This window comes from Larimichthys crocea, chromosome VII (assembly GCF_000972845.2).
Source record: "Larimichthys crocea isolate SSNF chromosome VII, L_crocea_2.0, whole genome shotgun sequence".
NCBI classification, from domain to species: Eukaryota; Metazoa; Chordata; class Actinopteri; family Sciaenidae; genus Larimichthys; species Larimichthys crocea.
In genome coordinates, this window is record NC_040017.1 from 28,747,870 (window position 1) to 28,771,898 (window position 24,029).

General features: G+C 47.8%; 3 protein-coding genes across 4 annotated transcripts in view; 1 reads left to right on the forward strand and 2 right to left on the reverse strand.

Moving 5' to 3' along the window:
• Positions 1-18: 18 nt before the first annotated feature.
• On the forward strand, positions 19-8,540 carry shkbp1 (SH3KBP1 binding protein 1). The gene is made up of 17 exons (XM_019277476.2): positions 19-256; positions 1,688-1,741; positions 2,216-2,261; positions 2,340-2,472; positions 2,579-2,659; positions 2,750-2,920; positions 3,010-3,100; positions 3,283-3,473; positions 3,571-3,686; positions 4,105-4,192; positions 4,973-5,089; positions 5,201-5,371; positions 5,455-5,610; positions 5,759-5,855; positions 5,937-6,121; positions 6,214-6,316; positions 6,404-8,540. Exons 1-17 carry the CDS (start codon positions 201-203, stop codon positions 7,167-7,169), a joined length of 2,622 nt encoding a protein of 873 aa, XP_019133021.1. The 5' UTR covers positions 19-200; the 3' UTR covers positions 7,170-8,540.
• Positions 8,541-9,082: 542 nt separating this feature from the next.
• On the reverse strand, positions 9,083-14,032 carry esrrd (estrogen-related receptor delta). 2 transcript variants are annotated; one of them, XM_019277391.2, is made up of 8 exons: positions 13,614-14,032; positions 12,618-12,849; positions 12,288-12,441; positions 11,683-11,799; positions 11,292-11,390; positions 11,055-11,216; positions 10,699-10,971; positions 9,083-10,075 (listed from the first exon to the last, which is right to left on the reverse strand). In XM_019277391.2, exons 1-8 carry the CDS (start codon positions 13,652-13,654, stop codon positions 9,837-9,839), a joined length of 1,317 nt encoding a protein of 438 aa, XP_019132936.2. In that variant the 5' UTR covers positions 13,655-14,032; the 3' UTR covers positions 9,083-9,836. The 2 variants fall into 2 exon arrangements, with proteins under 2 accessions (XP_019132936.2, XP_019132930.2); XM_019277385.2 differs by having other exon boundaries at positions 11,055-11,390.
• A 5,471-nt stretch (positions 14,033-19,503) lies between these two features.
• ltbp4 (latent transforming growth factor beta binding protein 4) overlaps positions 19,504-24,029 on the reverse strand; it is a 28,095-nt gene continuing 23,569 nt past the window's right edge. Inside the window, exons 36-42 of the mRNA XM_027280770.1 lie at positions 23,820-23,972; positions 23,458-23,580; positions 21,542-21,694; positions 21,291-21,320; positions 20,713-21,075; positions 20,481-20,633; positions 19,504-20,200 (exon numbers count right to left, since the gene is read on the reverse strand). Coding sequence (XP_027136571.1) covers positions 20,058-20,200; positions 20,481-20,633; positions 20,713-21,075; positions 21,291-21,320; positions 21,542-21,694; positions 23,458-23,580; positions 23,820-23,972 — 1,118 coding nt within the window. The 3' untranslated portion in view covers positions 19,504-20,057. The remainder of the gene's footprint in view (positions 20,201-20,480; positions 20,634-20,712; positions 21,076-21,290; positions 21,321-21,541; positions 21,695-23,457; positions 23,581-23,819; positions 23,973-24,029) is intronic.

Here is a 24,029-nt window from a genome sequence, read left to right on the forward strand (position 1 = left end):
CCCGCTCTCCTCCTCTCTGCTCCTCTCCGGGTTTTCCCGCTCTCCTCCGCTGGGCAGGAAGTCGCCTCACAGAGGAACGGAAGCTGACTTTGTGGTAAAATGGATGAACTGTTCGGGTTTTTGTAGTTTTTGTAGTTTTTAGCGTCCTCCGTGTTCCTCCTCCGTGTTCCTCCTCCGTGTTCCTCCTCCGTGTTCAGAGGATGTCGAACTCGGCGAGGAGCGGAGACATCATCCACCTGAATGTCGGCGGGAAGAGGTGAGCAGCGGGGCGGTGCGGGGCGGTGCGGGCTAACCGGGCTGAGCTTCGCTCGGCGGGTCATTGTGCTCTGTTGATCCGGGCAGTGAGCGCTGTCAGCCGGCGTCCACTCTGTAACACCGCGGTGATGTAGTCAGCACGGAGTGACGTCACAGAGTTAATTAATTACACCTTGAAGTGAGTCCGAGTGACGTCACGACGAAGTTAAGCCGGGGAGCTCGCGCGTGTCCGACAATGGAACCAGGGGAGCTAGCCGCTCGCGCTAGCTGCGCTCTGTTGTTAAACACGCGCAGTGACGTCACGAGCAAAGTTGGCACGTTCGATGACGTAAGCACGTCAGAAGTTTGAATTAACGGTCAGCCTGTCCGATAATGGAACTCATCTTTTAATATTTAAAATAAATAAATTAAACATTTATGAGCTGCTCTGTGTCGAGACTGATCGAACTGATTCATCATTACTAAAGTTTTTAATGCTGCAGCAGCAGAACGTGTTCAAAGAGTTCGAGTCTTTTTCTGAATCGGATCACCGACTCTTGGACGGTAAACTGAAACTAATCGTTTAGTTTCTGGACGAAGGAGCCGCAGTGTGTGCTGCTCGTCACAGCCTGACCTCCACCAGGCGCTCGAGTCAGTGTTACAAATAGGGCTGCCACAAACGATTATTTTGATAGTCGATTAATCACCGATTATTTTTCAATTAGTCGACTAATCGGATCGTACGTAAATTGACTGTGTGTGTGTGTGTGTGTGTGTGTGTGTGTGACAGGGAGGCAGACGCGGCAGTGGAAGAAGCAAAGTAAACAAAAAACGATGTGTCGACTACTAAATTAGTTGTTGACGATTTTGTTCGTCGACATAATCGTGACTAATCGACTAATCGTGGCAGCCCTAGTTTCAAACCCCGCCGGCTCTACCGAGGTCCAGTTCAGAAGCGGGCCTCAGACAGGAAGGCAGACACAGAAACAGAACAGAGAATCCTGTGGATTTTCAAAATAAAACACCCTGTGCAAAGTGCCGGTGGTAAAAACAGACAGAAGAGAAACAAATGAAGCACGTAGCATGTTTAGAAGAACATGAACCGGGAAAATAACAAAGTCCACGGACCAGAACAGAGACAGAGACGTGTCCTGCATGAAAATGAACGAATCACTCACTGAGACGACTCGTTACTCAGAGTCATAGAAAAGATTAGTTCAAATGGAACGACACGTTCATGACCGTCACGTGCTGACTCTGTTTGACTGTGACAAAGCTGGCTCTTCTATCCGAAGCCACACAGAGCCGGGGATCGAACCACCGATCATCTGATTGATGGACGACCCGCTTTACCTCCTGAGTTGTCTGTCACGTAAATAGTAAAATAACTCATGAACTGTTGTTGATGACGTAACACCTCAGGAAACAGTGGTTGATCTTTGCTTGTTTTCAGGTTCAGCACCTCCAGACAGACCCTCACCTGGGTGCCTGACTCCTTTTTCTCCAGGTGAGGAAAACAAACACACACAAGATAAACTCCATTTAAACTTGACGTTTGCTTGATCACCTTCAAACGGCGAGTTAGAACCTGAAATGAGATCTTTAGTTAACGAGACGAGTCTGCAGAAGAATGACTTCATTATTTACAGACCGGTCTGTTCACCTCACTGAGCTGATCACGTCACACCAGCGTTAGTTACCTGTTCAATGTGGAATTCATTTCAAATGTCACCTTTAAACCATTGACCCGGACCTCCTGCTGCACCTTAAGTCCAGACTTAAAACATCAGCTGACCAAAGGTTTACAGATGTGACTACAGATGTGTTTACTGACACACTGAACGATCTTTCAGCTCGAGTTTTAATAACAGTTATGGAGGACTGAGTTTTCAGAGTTTAGTTCTTCTGGTTTGTGTCGTCGATGAGGTCGAACACAAACTCCTGAGATCACCTGAAGTGACGTCTTGTTTTCCGTCTTCAGCCTCCTGAGCGGCCGCATCTCGACTCTGAAGGATGAAACCGGAGCCGTGAGTTTGAATCTGTTTTTCTTGACTCCACCGTCACGTCCTGTTTCTGTCCTCACGCCGCTCCGTCTGTGTTTGTAGATCTTCATCGACAGGGACCCCTCCCTGTTTGCCACCATCCTCAACTTCCTGCGGACCAAAGAGCTCCACCCGCGCTCCATCAACGTGCACATGCTCATGCACGAGGCCGAGTTCTACGGCATCACGCCGCTCGGTGAGACCTTCTTCTTCTTCTCGTCTTTCTTTGTGGTTCTGCGTGTTCTCTCAAAAACATGTTAGTTTAATGAATAATTAATGAGTTATCGTTTGTTCGTTAACAGTCCGTAAACTGCAGTTGTGCGACGAGCTCGACCGCTCCTCCTGTGGAAACGTCCTGTTCAACGGCTACCTGCCTCCACCAGGTAACTCCAACCAATCACGAGCTTCCTTTAGCTTTAACCTGAACCACATGAACTCAAGCAGCGTCCTCACTTCCTGTCTGTCGTCCCCAGTTTACCCAGCGAAGCGGCGAAACCGCCACAGCGTGGCGGGGTCGCAGTTCATGGTGGGTCGAGTTGTTCCCGCCGAGAGAGCGCCGGTCAGACGCAGCAACACCATGCCGCCAAACCTGGGGAATTCTGGGATACTCAGCAGAGCCAGCACCGAGGAGAGAACGCCTGGAGGTGAATACACACACACACACACACACACACACACACTAACAGACTGACTCATAGAGTTTTCTAATGCTTGTGTCTGTGTGTGTGTGTAGGTCAGGTATCGGATCCCGGGATGGTTCGGATCATCTGTGGTCATCACAACTGGATCGCTGTGGCCTACGCCCAGTTTGTCGTCTGCTACAGGTTCAACACCTCAATAACTCACTGAATGAATGAATGGAACATCTTCAAGTAACTCAATAACATGAAATGAAACCAAGTTCAACAACAGGGAGAATAAAAGTGCAGCTGTGTCATAACAGAAAGTTTGTTCCTGTTAATATCCAACGTTTGTGTTTAGATTTGACCTTTAACCTCTCTCTCAGGGTGAAGGAGTCCACCGGGTGGCAGCAGGTCTTCACGTCTCCTCGTCTGGATTGGGTGATCGACAGAGTCGCACTCAACGCCAAGGTGATGGCCGGCTCGCTGGGAGACAACGACAAGATGGTGGCTGTCGCCTCAGCGACGGAGATCATCCTGTGGGCCATCTGCCCGGACGGCAACGGAAACGAGATCGGTGAGTCCAGACTGACCGGTTGGCAGGTTTGAAGGTTAGGCTACAGCTAGATGTCGCACCAGAGCATCTTAAACCAAACAATGTCTTCTTCTTGCAGGTGTCTTCAGTCTGAACGTGCCGGTCGAGGCTCTCTTCTTCGTTGGTAACCAGCTAATCGCCACCAGCCACACTGGGAAGGTCGGGGTTTGGAACGCCGTCACCAAACACTGGCAGGTGGGTGGAGACTCATTCAGCTATTGTCTTCTACTGACTGTAGTTCAACCTTGAGCTGCTTGTACTTAACGCAGACATCCTCGTAGAGCAGAGCCAAAGTGAGGACCGCTGACTGTGCAGCTACTTATGGGGACCAAAATGTCTTTAAAGGACATCCAAAACATCCAAACTGCTCGACATGAAGACGTCACCCTAACGCCCTCTAAATGTATCACTGCTGTATGTCCAAGTCTTCTGTCCTCTCGCTGCAAACGTCATTTAGAGGTTGTTCTAACAGAAAATACCACGTAGACACTTAAAAGATGAAGGTGACAACAGGTCAGAAAGATTCAACTCTGAGAAGAGAGGACGAGGAAAGACTTTCCACTTCCTGTCTGAGGATTGTTTCATGATCACAGCTGTGTGATGTTCTCTGCAGAATCAGGACGTGGTTCCCATCAGCAGCTACGACACCGCCGGCTCCTTCCTCATCCTGGGCTGCAACAACGGATCCATCTACTACATCGGTGAGTTACAGCTCATCTCCAACCAACAAACTTCATCATTATTATTACAGAAACTTCAGACTTCAACCGTCATCAAAAGAGTTCATCATTCATCTTCTGTCAATACACTCACTGATTAATGGACTCATGGTTCAGCTGTATCCATTGAAGGTTATCATAGCAACTGGACTTGAATTTCTTGAAGATGTTTCGCCTCCGAGACTCACATGAGGACAGGGTGAGTCAACGACCGACAGGTGTCCCCAACGGCCGTCAGGTGTCCCCAATGACCGCCAGGTGTCCCCAATGACCGCCAGGTGTCCCCAACGGCCGTCAGGTGTCCCCAACGGCCGTCAGGTGTCCCCAACGACCCACAGGTGCCCCCAACAGCCGTCAGGTGTCCCCAACCACCCACAGGTGCCCCCAACAACCGTCAGGTGTCCCCAACGGCCGTCAGGTGTCCCCAACGACCGTCAGGTGTCCCCAACGACCGTCAGGTGTCCCCAACGACCGCCAGGTTCCCCCAACGACCCACAGGTGCCCCCAACAAACCACAGGTGTCCCCAACGACCCACAGGTGTCCCCAACAACCCACAGGCGTCCCCAACGACCGTCAGGTGCCCCCAAAATGAGTCTCATGCCTCTCAAAGCATCATCAAGAAACTAAGCGAGTCCAGTTTTCTCGGATAACCTTCGACAGATACTCTGACCTGGATGAGTCTTCAGGCGGTCTCAGCTGGACGTATAAACTGTTGGGTCGTTTCATCTGTCTGAACTCACTGCTGCTGTTTTGTTTGTCAGACGTTCAGAAGTTTCCTCTGAGGATGAAGGACAACGATCTGTTGGTGACGGAGCTCTACAGAGACCCGACCGAAGACGCCATCACTGCGCTCAGTGTCTACCTCACCCCTAAAACCAGTATGACTGTTTGTACTACTGCTGCATACATACTACCACTTATACTACTAATGCCATTAATAATACTACGAACAATACTAATACTAGATGCTTTCTTTGTCATGTGATCAGGTGACAGCGGGAACTGGATCGAGATTGCGTATGGGACGAGCTCCGGGACAGTTCGAGTCATCGTTCAGCATCCGGAGACGGTCGGCTCGGGACCGCAGCTCTTCCAGACCTTCTCAGTCCACCGCAGCCCTGTCACCAAGATCATGCTGTCCGAGAAACACCTGATCTCAGGTACGAGTCACATGATGAGTTACATGTTCGCTCAGCGTCGGTAGCCATGTCGCTCACGTTGTTCGTGTTTGTCGTCTCGTCAGTTTGTGCCGACAACAACCACGTGAGGACGTGGACGGTGACCCGGTTCAGAGGGATGATCTCCACCCAGCCGGGATCCACGCCGCTGACATCCTTCAAGATCCTGAGCCTGGACGACGTGGACGGGCACGGAGGCTGCAGCGCCGGGACGGAGATCGGTAAAAAACTTCACGGCTCTCTTCAGCTCCTGTTCACTGTAACGTGGCTGCTGTCCAGCAGAGGGCGCACTGTGCTGAATCTGTGTTGGTTTGTTCATGTTACGGGGTCAGAGGTCATCACATGATCAGTGTGTGTTCCCGGTTTCAGGTCCGTACGGAGAAAGAGACGACCAGCAGGTGTTCATCCAGAGAGTCGTACCGGACACCGACAAACTCTACGTGAGGCTGTCGTCCAACGGAAAGAGGTGAGCGAGCGATGATGACCGACGGACTTCGCTAAGATCTGAGCGTCATCATCAAGGTCACCGTTTTTTGGCGTGTTTCAGGGTGTGTGAGGTGCGCTCGGTGGACGGCACCTCCATCACGGCCTTCATGGTCCACGAGTGCGAGGGCTCGAGTCGGATCGGCTCGCGGCCTCGGCGGTACTTGTTCAGCGGTCACAGCAACGGCAGCATTCAGATGTGGGACCTGACGACCGCCATGGACATCGCCGGGAAGGTCGACATCAGAGGTCAGACTCTTCACTGATTGGTCCGTCGCGTCTGTATGTGAGCTCTGTGATTGGTCAATGAGTGATGTGGGCTCTCATTGGTTTTCTCACAGCACTAGGCGGGCCGACAGAGGAGGAGCTGCTGGAGCTGTTGGACCAGTGTGACCTTGCGCTGACCAGAACACCTGACAGCACGCCGCGAGCCTCCACCTGCAGGTATGTGCACTTCCTGTAACACACACTCACCATTGGCTGCTGCTGTTGTAACTTCCTGTTTAATGTTGTCCCTTCCTGTCTGTCCAGTCTTCACTCTCAGCTCAGTGACGGCTTCAGACCGGAGCGTCTCCACGCCGCCGGAGGAGTACGAGGAGGCGGACCGTCCGGTTCGTCTGCTTCACTGTACGGTAGCCTCCCCCGACAGGCTCCGCCCCCTGTGCCCCTCACCAAACCCATTAGAGACCCCGCCCACTCAGCCGGGCCCGGAGCTGGACCACAGATCCTCGCCATCCCCGCCTACAACTCCAGCTCGAACCAGAACGCCAGCCCTCGACCCCGACACCTAGAGAGGGAGTGGGGTTCAGTCCGCCGGGGGAGCTTCGTGGAGCGCTGCCAGGAGCTCGCCAAGGGTTCAGAGGCGGCAGCGGCCTCTGGGTTCGGGATCTCGACGGGGTCGGAGGGCGTCAGGCGGAGCTTAGCGGTGTGCAGCGAATTAGAGGCCAGATTCGGCCTCAGGACCCCGACCACCTTTTCTGTGTCGCCCGGCGCTCGCAGCTCTCCAGGAACACCTTCATCACTGTCCTCATCGCCGCTGTCCTCATCCTCACCGCACCGCAGAGCCACGCCCACACCGCCGACAAGCCCCGCCCCACCTCCAGCCCCTGCCGTGAGCCCGACCCGGTCTCAGGCGGCGCCCGTCTCACCTCGCCGTGGTGCTGCTGCGTCTCCTGTGGCGCCTCCTGCTGATGCTCCAGCTTCCTCCGAGATCCCGGCGAGTCCGGACAGCCCCGCAGCCACCGCCGCCGGCCCACCCACCAGCCCCAAACCACACATGAACGAGACCAGCTTCTGATTGGCTGCTCGGAGTCGAGTCGGATGATTTGATTTTTGAAGGCCTGGCCAATCAGCTGTCAGATACAGATCTGTTGCCATAGTTACTGGTGGTTCCCTGGATCACGAGTAACAAACTGAAGCTGCTTTAATGAACGTTTCTACTTTAAGGGCTCGCTTGCAGATCTGACGACTATCCGCTAAGTCCCGCCCCTTTCTGCTCGCTGGTTGTTGCCGTTGGACCGTTAAGGTCTCGGCTTCGCTGGACAAATCAACATCTGTTGGCTAAAAAATGAGAAGCTGCTTCCGCGACTCGTTTCATAAACTTTGTTGAATCTTGACGTTCAAATCGCCGTTTACGTGAGAACAGGAAGCTCGGCAGGTTAGCGACAGTAACCAAGGTGGGTGGAGCTCAGCGAGCGGATGCTTCCGTCAGGAGGTGGAGACCAAACCTGGAGCTAAAAGTGAGCGACCATGACGCTGCTGCTGCTGCTGCGTGTTTCCAGCGTGCTCGTCTGTTAGCGCAGCTTTAACAAACGTTTGTAACTTTTTATAACCGGCAGAAACTTTTTACTTTGTTTTGTTTTGTTACAAGTTTTCTATCAACAGTTAAAAAAAAAAAAAGGAAGTTTGTAAAGAAACTTTATTTTTTTAATTTGTGTGTTTGACGGTGAATTCACACTGTGACACCTGACCGCCATCACAGCCAATCAGGTTTCAGCCTAATTTCCCATTAACGCTGCCAAATGAACTAACTGATCGTTATTTAACTGATGGTTCGTCAATAATTATTTGGGAAGACGTTGGTGATTATGAAACGAGTCACAGCTCCAAAATGTGAATGAATTATTGAAAATGAAGTACAACTTTGAAGTACTTGTACTCCGTCTCGGATGGAATTGTTGTACTTTTACTGCATTTATCTGACAGCTTCATTCATGTGTCTTATTCATGAACTCAATGTTTCAGTGATTCTGATTCAGTAATATATTAATTTATATTATTCTTAAAGTAAAGTAACTTTCTGAATGCAGTACTTTAACTTGTAACAGGGCATTTGTACTACTTTAACTTCAGTAAAATACTCTGAGCTTCAGGTGACTTTAAAGTTTTAATTAAACTTTGGGAAGCTGCAGACGTCATGATTTAGTTTCACGTAACGTCTTTCCAGTTCATTATTGTGAAAATACAGACCTGTAACAGGAAGCAGGTCTTCTTTTACTTTGAAATATTTCCAGCGTCTACCATGAAGAAGAAGTGAGTTCATTTCATGTTTCAGCCTTAAACCTTTTTAATATTTGAACGACTGTTTCATCGTCTGTTTAAAAAAGAAAACCTGTTTCATGTTTGGATCGTTTCAGCAACGAAATATCAAAAATAAAAGACTTGAAATTAATAATCGTGAATGATTTGTGTATAAAAACTAATTTAGATGAAATGATTTCATCATTCTGGAATAAGTTTATTTAGAAACAAATTTCACTTTTAATCAATTAATAGATCGACGAAAAAGATTTTTTTAAAATCCAAAAACTTTTTTCTGATTTGTTGTTTTCTGTTTTTATAAACTGAATCTTTGAAACTGGATTTTGTGACATTTAATGAACAATTAACCGATACAGAAATATTCATTCAGCTCTAAAAATCAAACATTTTCTACTTTTCATAAAAAATGTGAATCTTAATTTTCACATTTTTTCTAAAAACAAAATAAATACGATGCTGAGATTAATCTTAAATGTGTCATTGTTAGTTTAAGATTCTTGTTTTCATGTTTCCTATGACCTGTGAACGCAGCATGAGGCTGACTCATGAAATCAAAAGTTTGTTTTTATTAAATCTACTGACATCAAACTAATTAACAGTCAGCTTAATGAGTTAAAAAAAACATTCAAACAATGTCGTTTTTTTGTCGGTGCCGATCTGTTGCTATGGTAACCAGCTCGTCGTCAACCACAAAAAAAAAAACACAAAAATATCTTTGTTTACAAAAATAAATTAAAAATCTAAATTTTTATCAAAATTTGTCAAACTCAGACGATGTCTAAACCCCGCCCCCCACAAACAGTGATTGTCCAATCAGGGCCTAGCACCTGTGTCTAGATTAAACATCCACACTAAGCTGCTCACATCAGCTGACCGCCTACAGAAGTAAAGGACTTCAGTCAGCAGCTGTCGGAGGACTCGGCCTCTATGCAGACGATGTGGTGACCTTCAGTCGAGCCATGGCGGCTCGTTTCCTCCGGGTCGGGACTAAGTAGCAAAGAAGTTCAAGTATTCTGGTTCACCAGTGGCGGTAAAATGGAGCCTGAGATCGACCCGTGAATTGGTTCAGAGTCAGCAGTAACGTGGGCGTTGTACTGGACCGTTTTGGGTCATAGGGAGCTGAACTGGAAGACCAAGCTCCGGGTTCACAAGTCTGACCTTTGGGTAGTGTCTGGGTTCAGCGTCATGGACCTCATGACCTCCTCGTGGACACCACAGTTTCAAGGCTCATCCTTCTGGTTCGGTAGACTCAGAACATGCTGGAGAGACGATATATCTCAACTGGTTTGAGCGCAAACGTTGCAGGAGCGTCTGGTTTAACCAGCTGTTGAAAAACTAAGGCTAGCAGCTCCGTCCTCCAGTGCAGCCACAGTCCGTCTGTCCTGTCCATGACACCGATCGCGGCAGCAGTGACCTTCAGGGTTCAGGCCTTGGCGTCAAGCATCTCCAGCAGCAGTTTGTGGAGGGGGACGCGGCGGTGGCGGTGCAGCCGCAGGAAGGCCTCCACGGCTCGGTCGGCCGTCTGCCGCAGTAGCGGAAGGCTCATCAGCAGCCGGCCCGCCCGGTGCTGCTCCCTGCGGGACGACTCGTAGTCCTGCAGGGCCTCGTGGAGTCCGTCCTGGAACCTCTGCACCGAGTCCGGACAGTCCACCAGGCTGGCATCTGACAAGACAGGTGAGACATCAGGACATTCAGCGGGACAAACTGAAGTACAAATTTGAGGTAATAGTACTTTGCTACTCTAGTAATTTAGAGTAGTTTGCAGCCAGTGAAGCGCCCCCTGCTGGACAGGAAGACTGCAGCTGCATACTGATGTTGAGTTAATGGACTGAGGAGAGACGCTCCGAGTCCTCCAGCAGACCATTAACACTTTATGGATCCAGGACCGAGTCTATCAGTACAGTTTATTGACCCTAGGCTCAGACAGTGAGAGAGCGACCAGACTTCAGCTGGAAGTCAGAGCTAATCAATACTGTGACGCTTCAGCTGCCTCTGATCAATATCAATAACCTCCTGTGGATCAATACGCTCAGACCACGGCCAGACTTTTAATTTGAAATCAATAAGAGCTGATCTGCCCCACAGGGGGGCAACGGGGGCAACTGTCGGGTTTACACAGAAATATGAAGTACACGAGTACTGTCAGCTTCATGGTGGTAAAATATAAGCAGTAAAAGTACATGTATCACAGTTAAAGTACTACTGATATGACTGCGTTGCAGTAAATGTACTTTTATCAGCGTTTTGACTGTGATTAAAGTACTACGTGTATCGCAGTAAAGTACCGGAGTTGGCGAGTGCCACGGCCTTCAGCACCGCCGCCTCCTCGGCGCTCAGGTTCATGGCCTGATATTTGGCCGTCAGGTGACGCAGCGCCTCGTACAGGTCGGCCAATCCGGCGGCTCGACACTGAGCCTTGTCCAGTCGCAGGTTTCCGGCAAACACTAGCTCCTCCCCTGACGCGCCCTGTGTCCGCCAGGCCACGCCCACCAGCAGCGCCTCCATCCAACCGCTCTGCAGCAACGACATCTGGTCAACCAATGACAGCCCAGAGAACCCTGAGAGGGGCGGGGCAGAGCAGGTGTCACTCAGGTGTGTCTTGAACATGGAGGATCATCACATGCCAGTACTGAGCGTGTACCTGGGATCTGCTTGGCCCAGCCAATCAGAACCAGCAGCTCCCGGTTCAGGAGGTCGCAGAGGGTCAGCAGCGTCCGCAGGCTGCCGTCATTGGTTGAATCGTCCTGATTGGCAGCCAATGGGGCGGACTCAGTCAGCAGCAAATGAGAGATCAGCTTGTTTCCTGAAAGACAGGAAGTGATTAAACAAACGAATACAGGAAGCTTGGCGTGGAAGCCTCGAGGACGCGTGGACTCACTGACGGCGTGCGCAGGGAACGGGCTCCTCGCGTGGGAACTCGTCTCCACTCGCCTCTTGTACTTCTGCCGGCCTCCTCGCACCCGGTCCATTCGAACACCTGCAACACAGAGAGCACCCATGTGACCACGTCATGTGACCACGTCATGTGACCACATCATGTGACCACGTCATGTGACATGTGACCACGTCCATGTGACCACGTCATGTGACATGTGACCACGTCATGTGACCACGTCATGTGACATGTGACCACGTCATGTGACATGTGACCACGTCATGTGACCACGTCATGTGACATGTGACCACGTCATGTGACATGTGACCACGTCATGTGACATGTGACCACGTCCTCCAGACACTGTCCTCGGTCACAGCTCCACGTCACGTACCCTCCCTCATCATGCCGGCCTGCAGACACTTGTGGAAGCGGCAGGCCTGGCAGGCTTTCCTCCTCCGCTTGGTGATCTCACACTCGTTCATCACCGGGCAGCTGTACTCGATGTTGCCTAGGTAACCACAAAGAGGAAGAAGAGGCAGTGAGTGTGAGGCGTTCAGGGTCCGATCATGTCACCCGTCGTGCTCAGTGTCTGGAGATCTGACTGTGATCAGGTTTAATATCAGGCTTTAAATTTAGATTTGTTTTGTTAAAACAAACATCCCTCATATTTCTGATTATTTTTTGGCCTTTTCCAAGCTTTCATTGGGCCACAGGTTGGATTTGAACCCTGAGCTACTGGGGCAAGGGGCCTGATCCTGGTCTGAGCTGATCCTGATCCTGGTCTGAGCTGATCCTGATCCTGGCCTGAGCTGATCCTGATCCTGGCCTGAGCTGATCCTGATCCTGGTCTGAGCTGATCCTGATCCTGGCCTGAGCTGCCTTAGTTTGTTACACACAGAAACAATCAATCATCTGATGTTTGAGCTCTCACACTGATCAATGATTCGTTAATTCACGTATTGATTAACACACACACACACACACACACACACACACCTTGTATGGTCCTCTTGAAGAACGCCTTGCAGGCCTCGCAGGACGCCACGCCGTAGTGATACCCGGACGCAAAGTCTCCGCACACTAAGCAGAGCCTCTTCGGGCCGCCGGCGCCGAGCGGCGTCAGGTAGTTGCCACGAAGGATGGAGTCCACCTGCAGACAGGAAGTACAGTGAAGGTTATATTCTGTAAATCTTAAATAAAGTCAGTGGAACATGAAAACAGCACAAAGTTCTGATCCAGTTCAAAAAAGAACGTTTGTTGGGGACTACTTTCAGCGGCGGATGAATCCACATTTGCTGCTCTAGAAATGAAGTGAAGTTTCTTCACCTGTGCTGAGAACGATCCCGTCTGCGACATCACGGCGCCGCCTCCAACACTTCCTCCACTGGAACTAGATCCTGTCGGGGAGTCCAGCGCTCCACAGAGGAGGCTGAAAGAGGAGGAGGAGGAGGAGGAGGAGGAGGAGGGGGAGGAAGAGGAGGCCGGTCTGGAGAGGAGGAAGGAGGCCGAAGACTGAACTTTATGAGCCTGGGAGGAGGAAGACGAGGAGTCCAAGAGGCTGAGGAGGAAGAAACTTGTGAGGTTAAACCGCTGTCAGATTTCAAAAATAAAAGAGATTTTCAAAATAAAAGACTTGTTGTTTCTCAGTTTTATGGTTTCATGTCTGAAGGTTTGAATCGTCTGCAAAGATTTGGATGTTTTCAGAATGTTCGCAGAATGTGAAACATTCTGATGAAGCTCGTTTGACTTTGTTAAAGATTTAAAACGTTTGTTGAGAAACAGAAAACTGATTTCACACTTTATTCATATTTTAAATAAAAGCTGAGAACTGAAATTTAAGTTTCACTTTTCAAACCGTCAGATCGAGTTTGTTGTTGTTTGTTTTCATGTTTTCTCTTTTAGGTGCAAACTATTTATTATAATTTAATCAGAATAAAATGATGATTCAGATTCTCATTAATATTCAATAATTAATCACAGACTCCTGCATTCTCAGGTTCTGACTGTCCACATTTAGATTCAAAGTAACAAAATATATTTACTCAAATTCTGAAGTACAAAAAAAGTACAACCTCAAATTTATCCGTTAAACTTTTTTAAAGGTTCAAATTATTCAAATTAAATGAAACTTTAATTGAAGTTTTTCTTTTATTTGTTTGAAGTTTGTCAAAACATGAATTTGAACTGAAATCATCCTGTTTACTCAGATATAAATATTAATCTCAGCTTCACATGTTCAGACTTAGTTACTCAAAGCTGTTTATTATTATTATTTAAAACTTTATTTAAACATCAGATTTATAAATAAAGGTTTTTTCTCACCGCTGTGGAGCGACGAGGTCGTGGGTCAGACCGAAGTCCATCCTGAACCTGAACTGAACCTGATCCAGGACCAGCTTCGACCTCCAGAACCTGGTTCAACAGTGCTCAGCGATGCGTTCAGAGTCTCCGTAAAACACAGTTTTCAATGTTACTTTAAGGTGCTGTGAAAACGTGGGAAACCTGACCTCCAGCAGACTGCAGACTCACAGACGGAGGTGTGAGCGGTCATATTTATCTTCATCACACAGGAGGGGAGGGACGGGGAAGGCGGGGTCCACAGGATCAGCCAATCAGGACGCAGCATCAGCCGTCTGTACAGAGGATTGACTCCTTCGTCTTCTTCCGTGGACTGTATTGATTGGACGGTGACAGATGTAGGACACGACTCGTCTGCTGCTTCAAAACATTTCACATGATGATCAATAGAAACAGACTCACTAATTAACTCCGAGTTACATCCTGATATGAAATCTACATCGACGTGTTTTCACTAAGTCACACAGCAGCAACTATTTCACTGATTCTGGTGAAACTGGATCATATTTTATGGAGGAAATGTTTTCTGGTTTTCCCTCTGATGTCCTCCGGCTGCTCCGCCTCAACTCTCTGTGATTTACAGAGTTTATGATGGACAGTGAAGTAACCTGCTGACAGCTGTAGCTGCTGTTAGCTCAGTTCGTCAGCTTGGCGGTGAGCTCAGAGCGACGGGTACCCGTCGCTCTGAGCTCACCGCCAAGCTGACGAACTGAGTGTTTGTACCACAGGTGTGAAGAAGAGGAGGTAACCGGGCTCAGCAGCTTCTACGGACATGATGGCAGAGGAGAAGAGAGTGAAGAGGACGCTGACGGAGGAACAAGAGTAAATGTGGGACTGACTTTTAGTGGTTGGTGAGAACAAATACTCGAGTACTCTGCACTGTGTTTGTGTTCAGCACACACAGACAGAGCTGAGGATTAACACACACACACACACTGTGTGTGTGAGGATGCTGAAGCAGCACTTTCTAACACACACACACACACACACACACACACACACACACACACTAATCCCGCCTCAGATGAACAGGAAGTTCACATCAGTCTCACCTGCTGTTCCTCTGATCCAGAACCAGGACCAGGTCCATCAGAGCTCTGTGAGCACCATTTGCAGCCGCTGTACAAACATGGAGGTTCATAAAGTTTCAGCATTCTGAAGTGGAACCATCCTCGAGTGCAGCGAGGTAATCTGAGTAAAAATACCCTGAGATGAACGAGTAAATCTGGATTCATTCACTGAGACTGGCGTCCACGCAGGTGACCCACTCACCTGGTTCAGATCTGGGTCACTGCAGCTCTGAGTCAACGCCTCGCCTCAGCTCAGCTCAGCAGGAACTCCTTATGTAAACTGGTCAAGCTGTCACCGTCCTCTTAAGTTCTTCGGATGGTTCCATGTGCAGTGGATCCCTCCTGAACCTGGAGACAACCCGGTCTCCATGTTTAAACTGTTGTTGTGTTGTTGTTCTTCTTGACCCTCTTACAGAGTCCAAACAGGTCCAGTTTACTCTCCTCAACTCTCAGAACTCTGCAGGCCAATCCTGATGTTTGTCCTACATATTTCACTTGATGTTTTTCATTTGATCAGGAGTGGAGGTTCAGTGTCCTCCTGTGGTTTTATGGCAGAGTCTGAACTTCATCTGTAGATGCAGAGATGATGTGTTTATGTTCCTGAGCAGATGTAGTAACTTCGGGTCAGAGGTCACGGACATTCAGTGCTGGTTTTGGGCCTTGCCCCTCACGTACAGAGATCTCTCTGAATGAAATTCTGGATTGTAGACGGTGAGTTACGGCCACACTCAAGGGGAAAAGGAAGTAACATAAAACCAGATGTTCAAGGTGTAAACAAAGTTATTTATCCTCTCTGTCTCTTTCAGGTTATTCCTGGTCAGGCACGGTGTTGGTTGAAGATGCCGTCACATCTCCTGTACTGAAAACTCTCTCTGTCTGTGTCTGAGAGATGATTTGATTTAGGCGCTTCTGGTTTCAGAAATGCCGACCCCTCTGATTGGCGATGTGGGGGAGGTGCCGCTCCAATCCTGGACCTAACACCGTAACACGGTGAAAACTGTCGGTGAGCCTCGTCCCATCGTTCATACCTGATCATGATACATCACCTGTTAGAAATAAACCTGTTCACCTGTGGAAGCTCCAGACAGGTGTTTGTTCAGTGTGTTCCATGTCAGTGAACAGGAAGTCTCAGATCACTTTATTCATTCATCCTCAGGTCTGAAGCTGAAGATCTGAACTTGAAGTGTGTTGTGGGGAGTTGAAGCGTGTTTGTGATCGGCGCCTGCTGTGAAAGTGAAAGCTGATATTCCGCTGGCTCACAGTTTCAGCCTCAGGACCGGGTGAACCTCTGTAATCCCGTTAATGCTGCCTGAGGATGAGCGTGTGTGCTGTGTGTGGACGGATTGGCCTACAACATAAAGAGGCTTAGAGGTCTGGATCTACATAAACAGTGCAGGAATTAAGGTTATGCAGCCAGGTGGAGGATTAGAGCCGATCAGCACGCGAGTATCACCTGAGGTGACTCAACACCTGTGGCTTGTTCATCAACACTGATGAAACTCTGAGAGAAGACAGAAGATGGAAACTTCAACCTCAGGCCTCACAGTAACTTTCAGAAGTGGTTGCTGTGGTTGCAGACGTCGGCTTCGGCTGCTGGAACTAAAAATAAAGTTTCCATTTTTAGTCACTTCATATTTTAAGAGACTTAAACATCCGAACTCTGTCGTCATGTTCTTCACAGAACCTCTAACCCTTCACAAACGTCCTTCCAGTTATTCCTCCTGGTTCTTCGTCAGTTGAAACATCTTGCATGTTGGTCTTGATGTCGATGTGTTAGTCGAACCTTTTACCCATCGAGTCAAACACTTTCATTTACATTGATACTGTTGCACCAGAACACCAGCTCTGTGACAGCGAAACGTTCACACTTCATGCTCCACCGGAGTGTTTCACAAGCGTTTGGTCCTCCAGATTTGCTGCTACAAAGTTAAACTGTTTCCTTTTTGTCTGTTTTTGTGGTCTAAAGTCTGCACTGGGTGTTTTATTTTGAAAACCAGATCTCCCTGACGTTTCTGAAAGGCGTTTCTGGTGAACTTGCAAACAGCATCTATCAGCTTGTGCTGTCTGAACCCAACATCAGTCATACTTCGGTCTCTGACAGTAACCTGACTGGTTTCTAGTTGGGATTTGAACCAGCAACCCTCCACATTATCACAAACTGTCAGAGTGAACCAGACGAAACAAAAAACAGGTGACACAGATGAGCTTCATTAAAAGTGTGTGTGCAAATATATATTTCATTTCTTGTCATACAAACAACAAAGATAAAAAAGTGAATCATTAATCATGAAAATAAAAACAATCATCAGATAGAGAATTTAAACAATTTACAAAAACCTCCTGTGTGAAGAGAGAAGCTGCTCTCTGCAGGTACAGTGCATGTTATACATCGACGCTTAGGAAAGTTCATCATCACGAAGATTCAGCAAGTTAACGAGAAAGTTAATTAAAAAAACAATGAACATGAATCTCTGACAGGCTTCATTCATCTGGTAACAAGAAGGATTATCATCATTATTATTATTATATACACTATAATATGACTGAAGGTCAAATATAAAAGTACAGACATGTCGGTAATCAATTACTCAACAAACCTCACGTTCAGACCCAAACCACGGTCTGACTTCCTGTCTGTGAAGACGTTCTACAACACAGATCCGGTTTCAGGTTCCTGAAGTACAAACAGGACAAAGTAGTGCATTTGTTGGGGGGACTATTTTCAGCGGCGGATTAATCCAAGTTTGAGTTTTAGCGGCAGCGGGACAGTGAGTCAAAAATAAAACACAGCTCGTGTTCGTTAGTCGATGGTTTGAGTCTCAACATGAGGTTCGTTTGGAGTCATCGCAAACATTCGCTCGTTATTCGCCACGTGCGGCGACGATAAATCAAAGTGTTGTTAATTATTCACACAGAGTGTCGATTATAAAACTCTTAACATTAATTAAGATCGTACGAGGATCCCCTCGTCTTTCCTGGACCCGGATACTCGACCCAAAGACGGAGCTAACTTCTTCTTCCGTAGGCTTCACGATTACAGATCAGAAGCTAGGCTGAGCCTCAACACTGTACCCAGGTCTGATAGATCCAGGTTGGTGGTTTGGACCATTCAGGGTCCGTAGGAACTATGGCAGCTGCGTCACGAGCCAAGAGGTCAGCGTAGCTGCTGCTAGCATTAGTTCTGTTAGAACATTTCTTAGGTAATCAGCTGATTTTAGACTCACTGTGACATTATTACTGTCAGATGTCATCGGAGCTTTAAAATGTTGAATTCATGAAATCAGACTCCTTTTATAAACTTCATATTTTCTTCTTTATGTCGACAGATCTGAGCTCAGCGTTTCACTCACACGGTGAAGTCTCGTTCGCTTCCTAAAAAAAAAAACAACACAAAACTGCTGCACAACTTCACGTGTCTGAAAAACACGAAAACATCCAGATGGGGCGTGCGGTCGAATAGTCAAATTTGCTCAGGAACCTTCGTCACGGAGTGAAATGACTCTGATGTGTTCACGTGTCCGTCATGATAAGAGCTTGTTTGATTCCTCAAACTGTGAAGGAAAGGAGCTTCAGTGCTTCCTTCATCATCTCCTTCAGCAGAGGACACACGGAGCATCCTTTAGGAAAGGAAAGGAGGAGATGCCGTCCCGTTCAAACTGTTTGGAACTGTGCCATCCAGCGTCCTGCAGATCCTCATGAAGTTCCCGTTGCTGATTCCTCAGAGATCTTTGCCATAACTTGCTAACAAACACTTCATCTGCTTCTGTGACAGCTGGACAATATTCATTATTACTGACACTCTGACTGATGATGACGTCACAGTTTGACATTTCCTGCAGCAAACAACACGGTCAGAGCGCGGGGAGGATCCAGGAAGGATCTCAGAGGAGCGTTTTGTAGTCCATCTTCTGGACTTTGTAGTTTTACCACAGATCACGTCAACAACATTCACCGTCGCTTCATGACGTAGAGTGAGAGCAGTCGACTCCTAACTCCTCATCTCCTCTCCTTCACATCTGTCCTCATCTCCTCTCCTTCACATCTGTCCTCATCACCTCTCCTTCACACCTTGATAGAAAACGTCATGAAGGACTTAGGAGCTGATTTTGACTATTCGACCGTACCCAGAGTCTGAAACATAAAGATGAACTTCGGCACAGCTCGGTTCTTAAACCCGGCCTGTTTTTTTTGTACTACGAGGCTAATCAGAGTTAGCCTGGAGTCAACTTCTGGTTTATACCACTGGACTAAACTGGGCTAGACTGGTTTAGACTGGATTTTATCAGTCGCTGGTCAACAGTTTTTTATCTGGAAAAAGGCAAACAAGTGACTGTATCTAATGTACCGTACAGAAGGAGTTTCTGCTAGCTTCACCTTTCTTTGAAATACAAACGTAACTACAGAATGGGTTCTCTGAGCAGAGCGCTGCAGGGATGATACTTCTGTCAGTTTGATACTTCAACGTTTTAATCAGCAAGATAATCACCACAAAAAACAAATGTGGAAAGCTAACGTTAGCTTTAAACAAACGCCTTTAACATCACCAACTTAATTAAATCATTACTAATTAAAATCTACACGTTGTAAAGTTTGAGTTATAAACACAACAACGTGCAGCTGTGCTCTGTCTGTGTGTGAGTGACTGCTGAGAGACACAGAAAATCTCTAAATGAAGCCCCTCCAACTAGTGGACACTAATGCCAAACGGTAGGTGCTATCAAAAAGCCCAAATGACCGTGAGCATCCTCATCTTGTCGACCATGTGAATGCTGAATTTCAGTGTGTGAAGTTAAAAAATGTGACCTGGGCAGAGAGAGAAAGAACAGGTGTGTATGGGGAACAGTAAATAGTAGCCGTGCAGGCACGCTCAGTTATTTACAAGGACTCATTCCTGCAGCTCTCCGTTATGAGCGTTATAACGATGTCTTAAATTAATTTATGCAATCATGAATTAAGGTTCCACAAATATCCTCTTTAGAAAAATATGAGCGTTGACTGTAATATCTTTATAATCCGTCATGTGAAGACGCTGGTAAATTACGTGTACAGAAAACTGATCCTGAAAAAGTTATTTTCCTTTTTCCAGAGAAAATCCAGCAGTTTAGTCCAGATCTCTGAGACTCCCTGCCCCCCCAAAACTACATGAGACATCACATGAACCCCCAACATGAATTCAGAAATCTCTTTGTAAAGTTGCTCTTTCGTTGGTTTAACCTTTAAATCTAGTTTGTCAAATCTGGTCCCAAACCAGTCGAATCTAGTCTAGCCCAGTCTGTCATTGTGTAGTTTTAATTGTCTAGACCAGTTCTCAGTCCATCCGGTCCGGTCCTGGTCCGGTCTACGCAGCCACACAATGGTTCGGTCTGCGTGACATCACGTATCCTCTCCTGCAGACGCAGCGGAACGAGCCTTCGGTGTTCACGCAGCGAGCGTTCACACACGGGTACTCCACACCGACGCCGTCCTCACACTCGTTTTTATCTGCAGACAGAAGAAGAAGAGAGCGAGGAGCAGGTTTACCAGGGTGTTCCAGACGTCCTTCCCAGCAACACATTCCAGCTCTGCATGGAAGACCTCAAGGCGTTCCCAGGCTCATGACTCATGAACAAGACCCCAAGATACTTGAACTCAGAAATCCACCGTGAACCGTGACCTGAGATTGCTCAGGACCAGAGCAACAACGTTACTGCCAACAAATAAAACATTTAACGATCTAACGAACAAATCTCGGACGCTCGTCGGAGCCACAGTCTCTACGTACCTATACACGTCATGGAGGTCATGTCCAGTCCGTATCCTTGGTAACAGTCACAGGTGTAACCCTCGGCGACACGAATACACCTTCCATTCTCACAGCCGTGCAGTATCCCACAATCCTCTGCTGTGCTCAGGCCGGCGTAGGACTCGTAGCGCCCTGAAAGACGAGGGAAGAAGACGACATATAAACCTCAGACGGCCACGAGGATGAGGAGCTGACTGATGTTACCACTCACTCTCATACACCCTCCTCGGTGCTCCTCCACCTCCACCTCTGCTCCTCTCAGTGAACGGAGGGAAGGGCGGACCCGGCCTGAACGCCACTTCCTCCTCTTCCTCTTCCTCCTGGTCCAGGTAAGGAGCGCCGGGCAGGGTGAGAGGACCATCGTAAGGCCGTGATGGAGGAAGAGGCCGGGCTCCGAACGCCCTCTCAGCCCGGGGGTCTGGAGGGAGGCGGAAGGACGGAGACCTGGGAGGGGAGGCGTCCGGCAGGCTGAAGGTGACTGGGCCCCTCCCTCTGAAGCCGGACCTGTCGTCTCCTGCTGGAGAGTAATCGTCAGGGAAGGACTCCGAAGTGTAGGGAGGGAAGTATGGAGGACCTGAGGAGGAGACAAGGAGAGATGAGGAAACAAGAAGTGGAATTAAGGAGAGGAGAGACAAGGAGACAAGGAGGAAACAAGGAGAGAAGAGAGAGGAGAGGAGATGAGGAGTTAAATCAGTGAAGAATGTGGACAGACATTTTTTAAAAGGTTATAAATAAACTGGATAAAAAACTTCTGAGGTATTTAGAAATAAATCAGTTACAGTGACTCACCTCCTGAGCTGCACAGAGTGGCGTAGTCGTCTGCAGACAGAAAAATGAATCAATGAATGTTTGAACGGAAAAGAACGTCTGTCAGACCTTCAGACACAAATATGTCCGCCCAGAACTTATTATGGAGGAGAGCAGGAAGGTCAGACAGTCCAGAACTTTGGTCTGATGAGTCTGATGAGGCGATTAATTAATTAATTAACATGTTTTGGTTGGCGGGTCAGACCCGGTGATGTTTCCTGTGAGGTATTTACCGGAGTCGGCGGACGGACAGAGGAGGCACTGCAGCCCCCAGCCCTCCCCGTGCATGCAGCAGCAGTCCATGAAGGTGAACTGAGGTCCTGCCAGAGGACTCTGACAGACCAGGTCTGCGGTGATGTGCTGCCAGCAGACGGACATGCTCTCATCTGGAGGACAAACGACAAGAAAGACGTTTGTTCACACCTTCAAACTGTCCAGAACAAGCAGAACAAGCACACCTGACGGTGGAGGACGAAGTAAAAGTCCTCCCCAGAAACAACCTGCAGGAATTGAACCAGCCACCTTCTCTAACAACAACAACAGTAATGAGGCACCACAGAAGAATATTAACAGTCCATGACACTTTGATAACTTTATTCTTCATAATCAGAAAATTAAAGGTTTGTTTTTTTGCAGACGATACAGTTTTATCTTTATTTAAACCTTTCCTGTGTCTCAGACTGTCTGCAGGCTCGGTTCTCTGGCTGAAAATGAATGAGTGATAAATAATTTAATAAGTAAACAGATGATAATAATGTAATAAAGAACAAGTGTTCCCTCAGCAGAACGTGCTGCTGTTTCCCGTACACAGATACATAATATTTAGTAAAAGTTTCACACTGCGCTGAATGTGTTTACAATATGAACTCTGTCTTCTCTATTCATATATAATGTGTGCTGAAGATGTAGTATAAAGGTCAGAAGAAGGATTTTATAACGTGCAGTCGTCATAGTGAGTGAAACTGTTGATGAGCTCCGTCGAGCTGAATCCGCTCTGAACAAAGTGATTCAACAGATTTTATTCTGAAAGGATCCTCTGACAAACTGGATATTTCCTGGAACGTTTTAAAGACATACAATGCTTTTGAGGAACGATGAGCTGTTTTCACTTTTTCCAGATGTGCTCCAGCATCTGTTCATCTTGGACTGTAGCTCCTACAGCTCCGCTAACGTCAGAGGAACCCTGAAGGTCTTTTCAGACGGAGCTCGACTCTCAAATCCACTGCACCCCTCATGTGAACATCCCGAGTGCTCCCCGTCCCCGCTTACCGTTACCACATGTATCTCATCATGTATTCATCTTTTTGGTTCATTTCTTTACAATCTAAAGGCGGACTAAGGAATAAATGAACAGATGAGGAAAACTGGGACTGAGAGAAGGAGGGACCATGAATGGGAAGAACGAGGGAGAAGGTGAGTGAAGGTGGAGGTGAGGTCAGACGAGTTGACACAGTTGTGTTGCATGTCGTTAAAGAGAGAGGAGAGATGAGGAAACAAGGAGAGGAAACAAGGAGAGGAGAGGAAAGGAAAGGAAAGAAGAGGAAAGGAGAGGAGAGGAAAGGAGAGGAAATATGAGGAAACAAGAGGAAAGGAGAGGAGAGGAAAGAAGAGGAAACAAGGAGAGGAGAGGAAAGGAAACAAGAGGAAAGAAGAGGAGAGGAAAGAAGAGGAAAGAAGAGGAGAGGAAAGAAGAGGAAAGAAGAGGAAAGAAGAGGAGAGGAAAGATGAGGAAACAAGAGGAAAGGAGAGGAGAGGAAAGGAGAGGAGAGGAAAGAAGAGGAGAGGAAAGATGAGGAAACAAGGAGAGGAGAGGAAAGGAAAGATGAGGAAACAAGAGGAAAGGAGAGGAGAGGAAAGAAGAGGAAAGGAGAGGAGAGGAAAGAAGAGGAAAGGAGAGGAGAGGAAAGAAGAGGAAAGAAGAGGAGAGGAAAGAAGAGGAAAGAAGAGGAGAGGAAAGAAGAGGAAAGAAGAGGAGAGGAAAGAAGAGGAAAGAAGAGGAGAGGAGAGGAGAGGAAAGAAGAGGAGAGGAAAGGAGAGATGAGGAGTTAAATCAGTGAAGAATGTGGACAGACATTTTTAAAAAGGTTATAAATAAACTGGATAAAAAACTTTTGAGGTATTTAGAAATAAATCAGATAAAACGACTCACCTCCTCCTCCTCCTCCTCCTCCTCCTACTACTCCTCCTCCTCCTCGTCCAGATGCAGAAGAGTCCGGAAAAGTCCCCGGATACGCAGGACGAAGAAATGAGCTGCACAGAGTGGCGTAGTCGTCTGCAGACAGAAAAATGAATCAAATGTTTGAACGGAAAAGAACGTCTGTCAGACCTTCAGACACAAATATGTCCGCCCAGAACTTATTATGGAGGAGAGCAGGAAGGTCAGACAGTCCAGAACTTTGGTCTGATGAGTCCAGGTTTGATGTCACCAAGGTGATTAATTAGGTTAATTAATTAATAAACATGTTTTGGTTGGCGGGTCAGACCCGGTGATGTTTCCTGTGAGGTATTTACCGGAGTCGGTGGACGGACAGAGGGCACACTGCAACCCCCAGCCCTCCCCGTACAGGCAGCAGCAGTCCATGAAGGTGAACCGAGGTCCCACCAGAGGACTCTGACAGACCAGGTCTGCGGTGATGTGCTGCCAGCAGAGGGACATGTTCTCATCTGGAGGACAAACAACAAGAAAGACGTTCGTTAAACACACATGTCTCATTAATCATG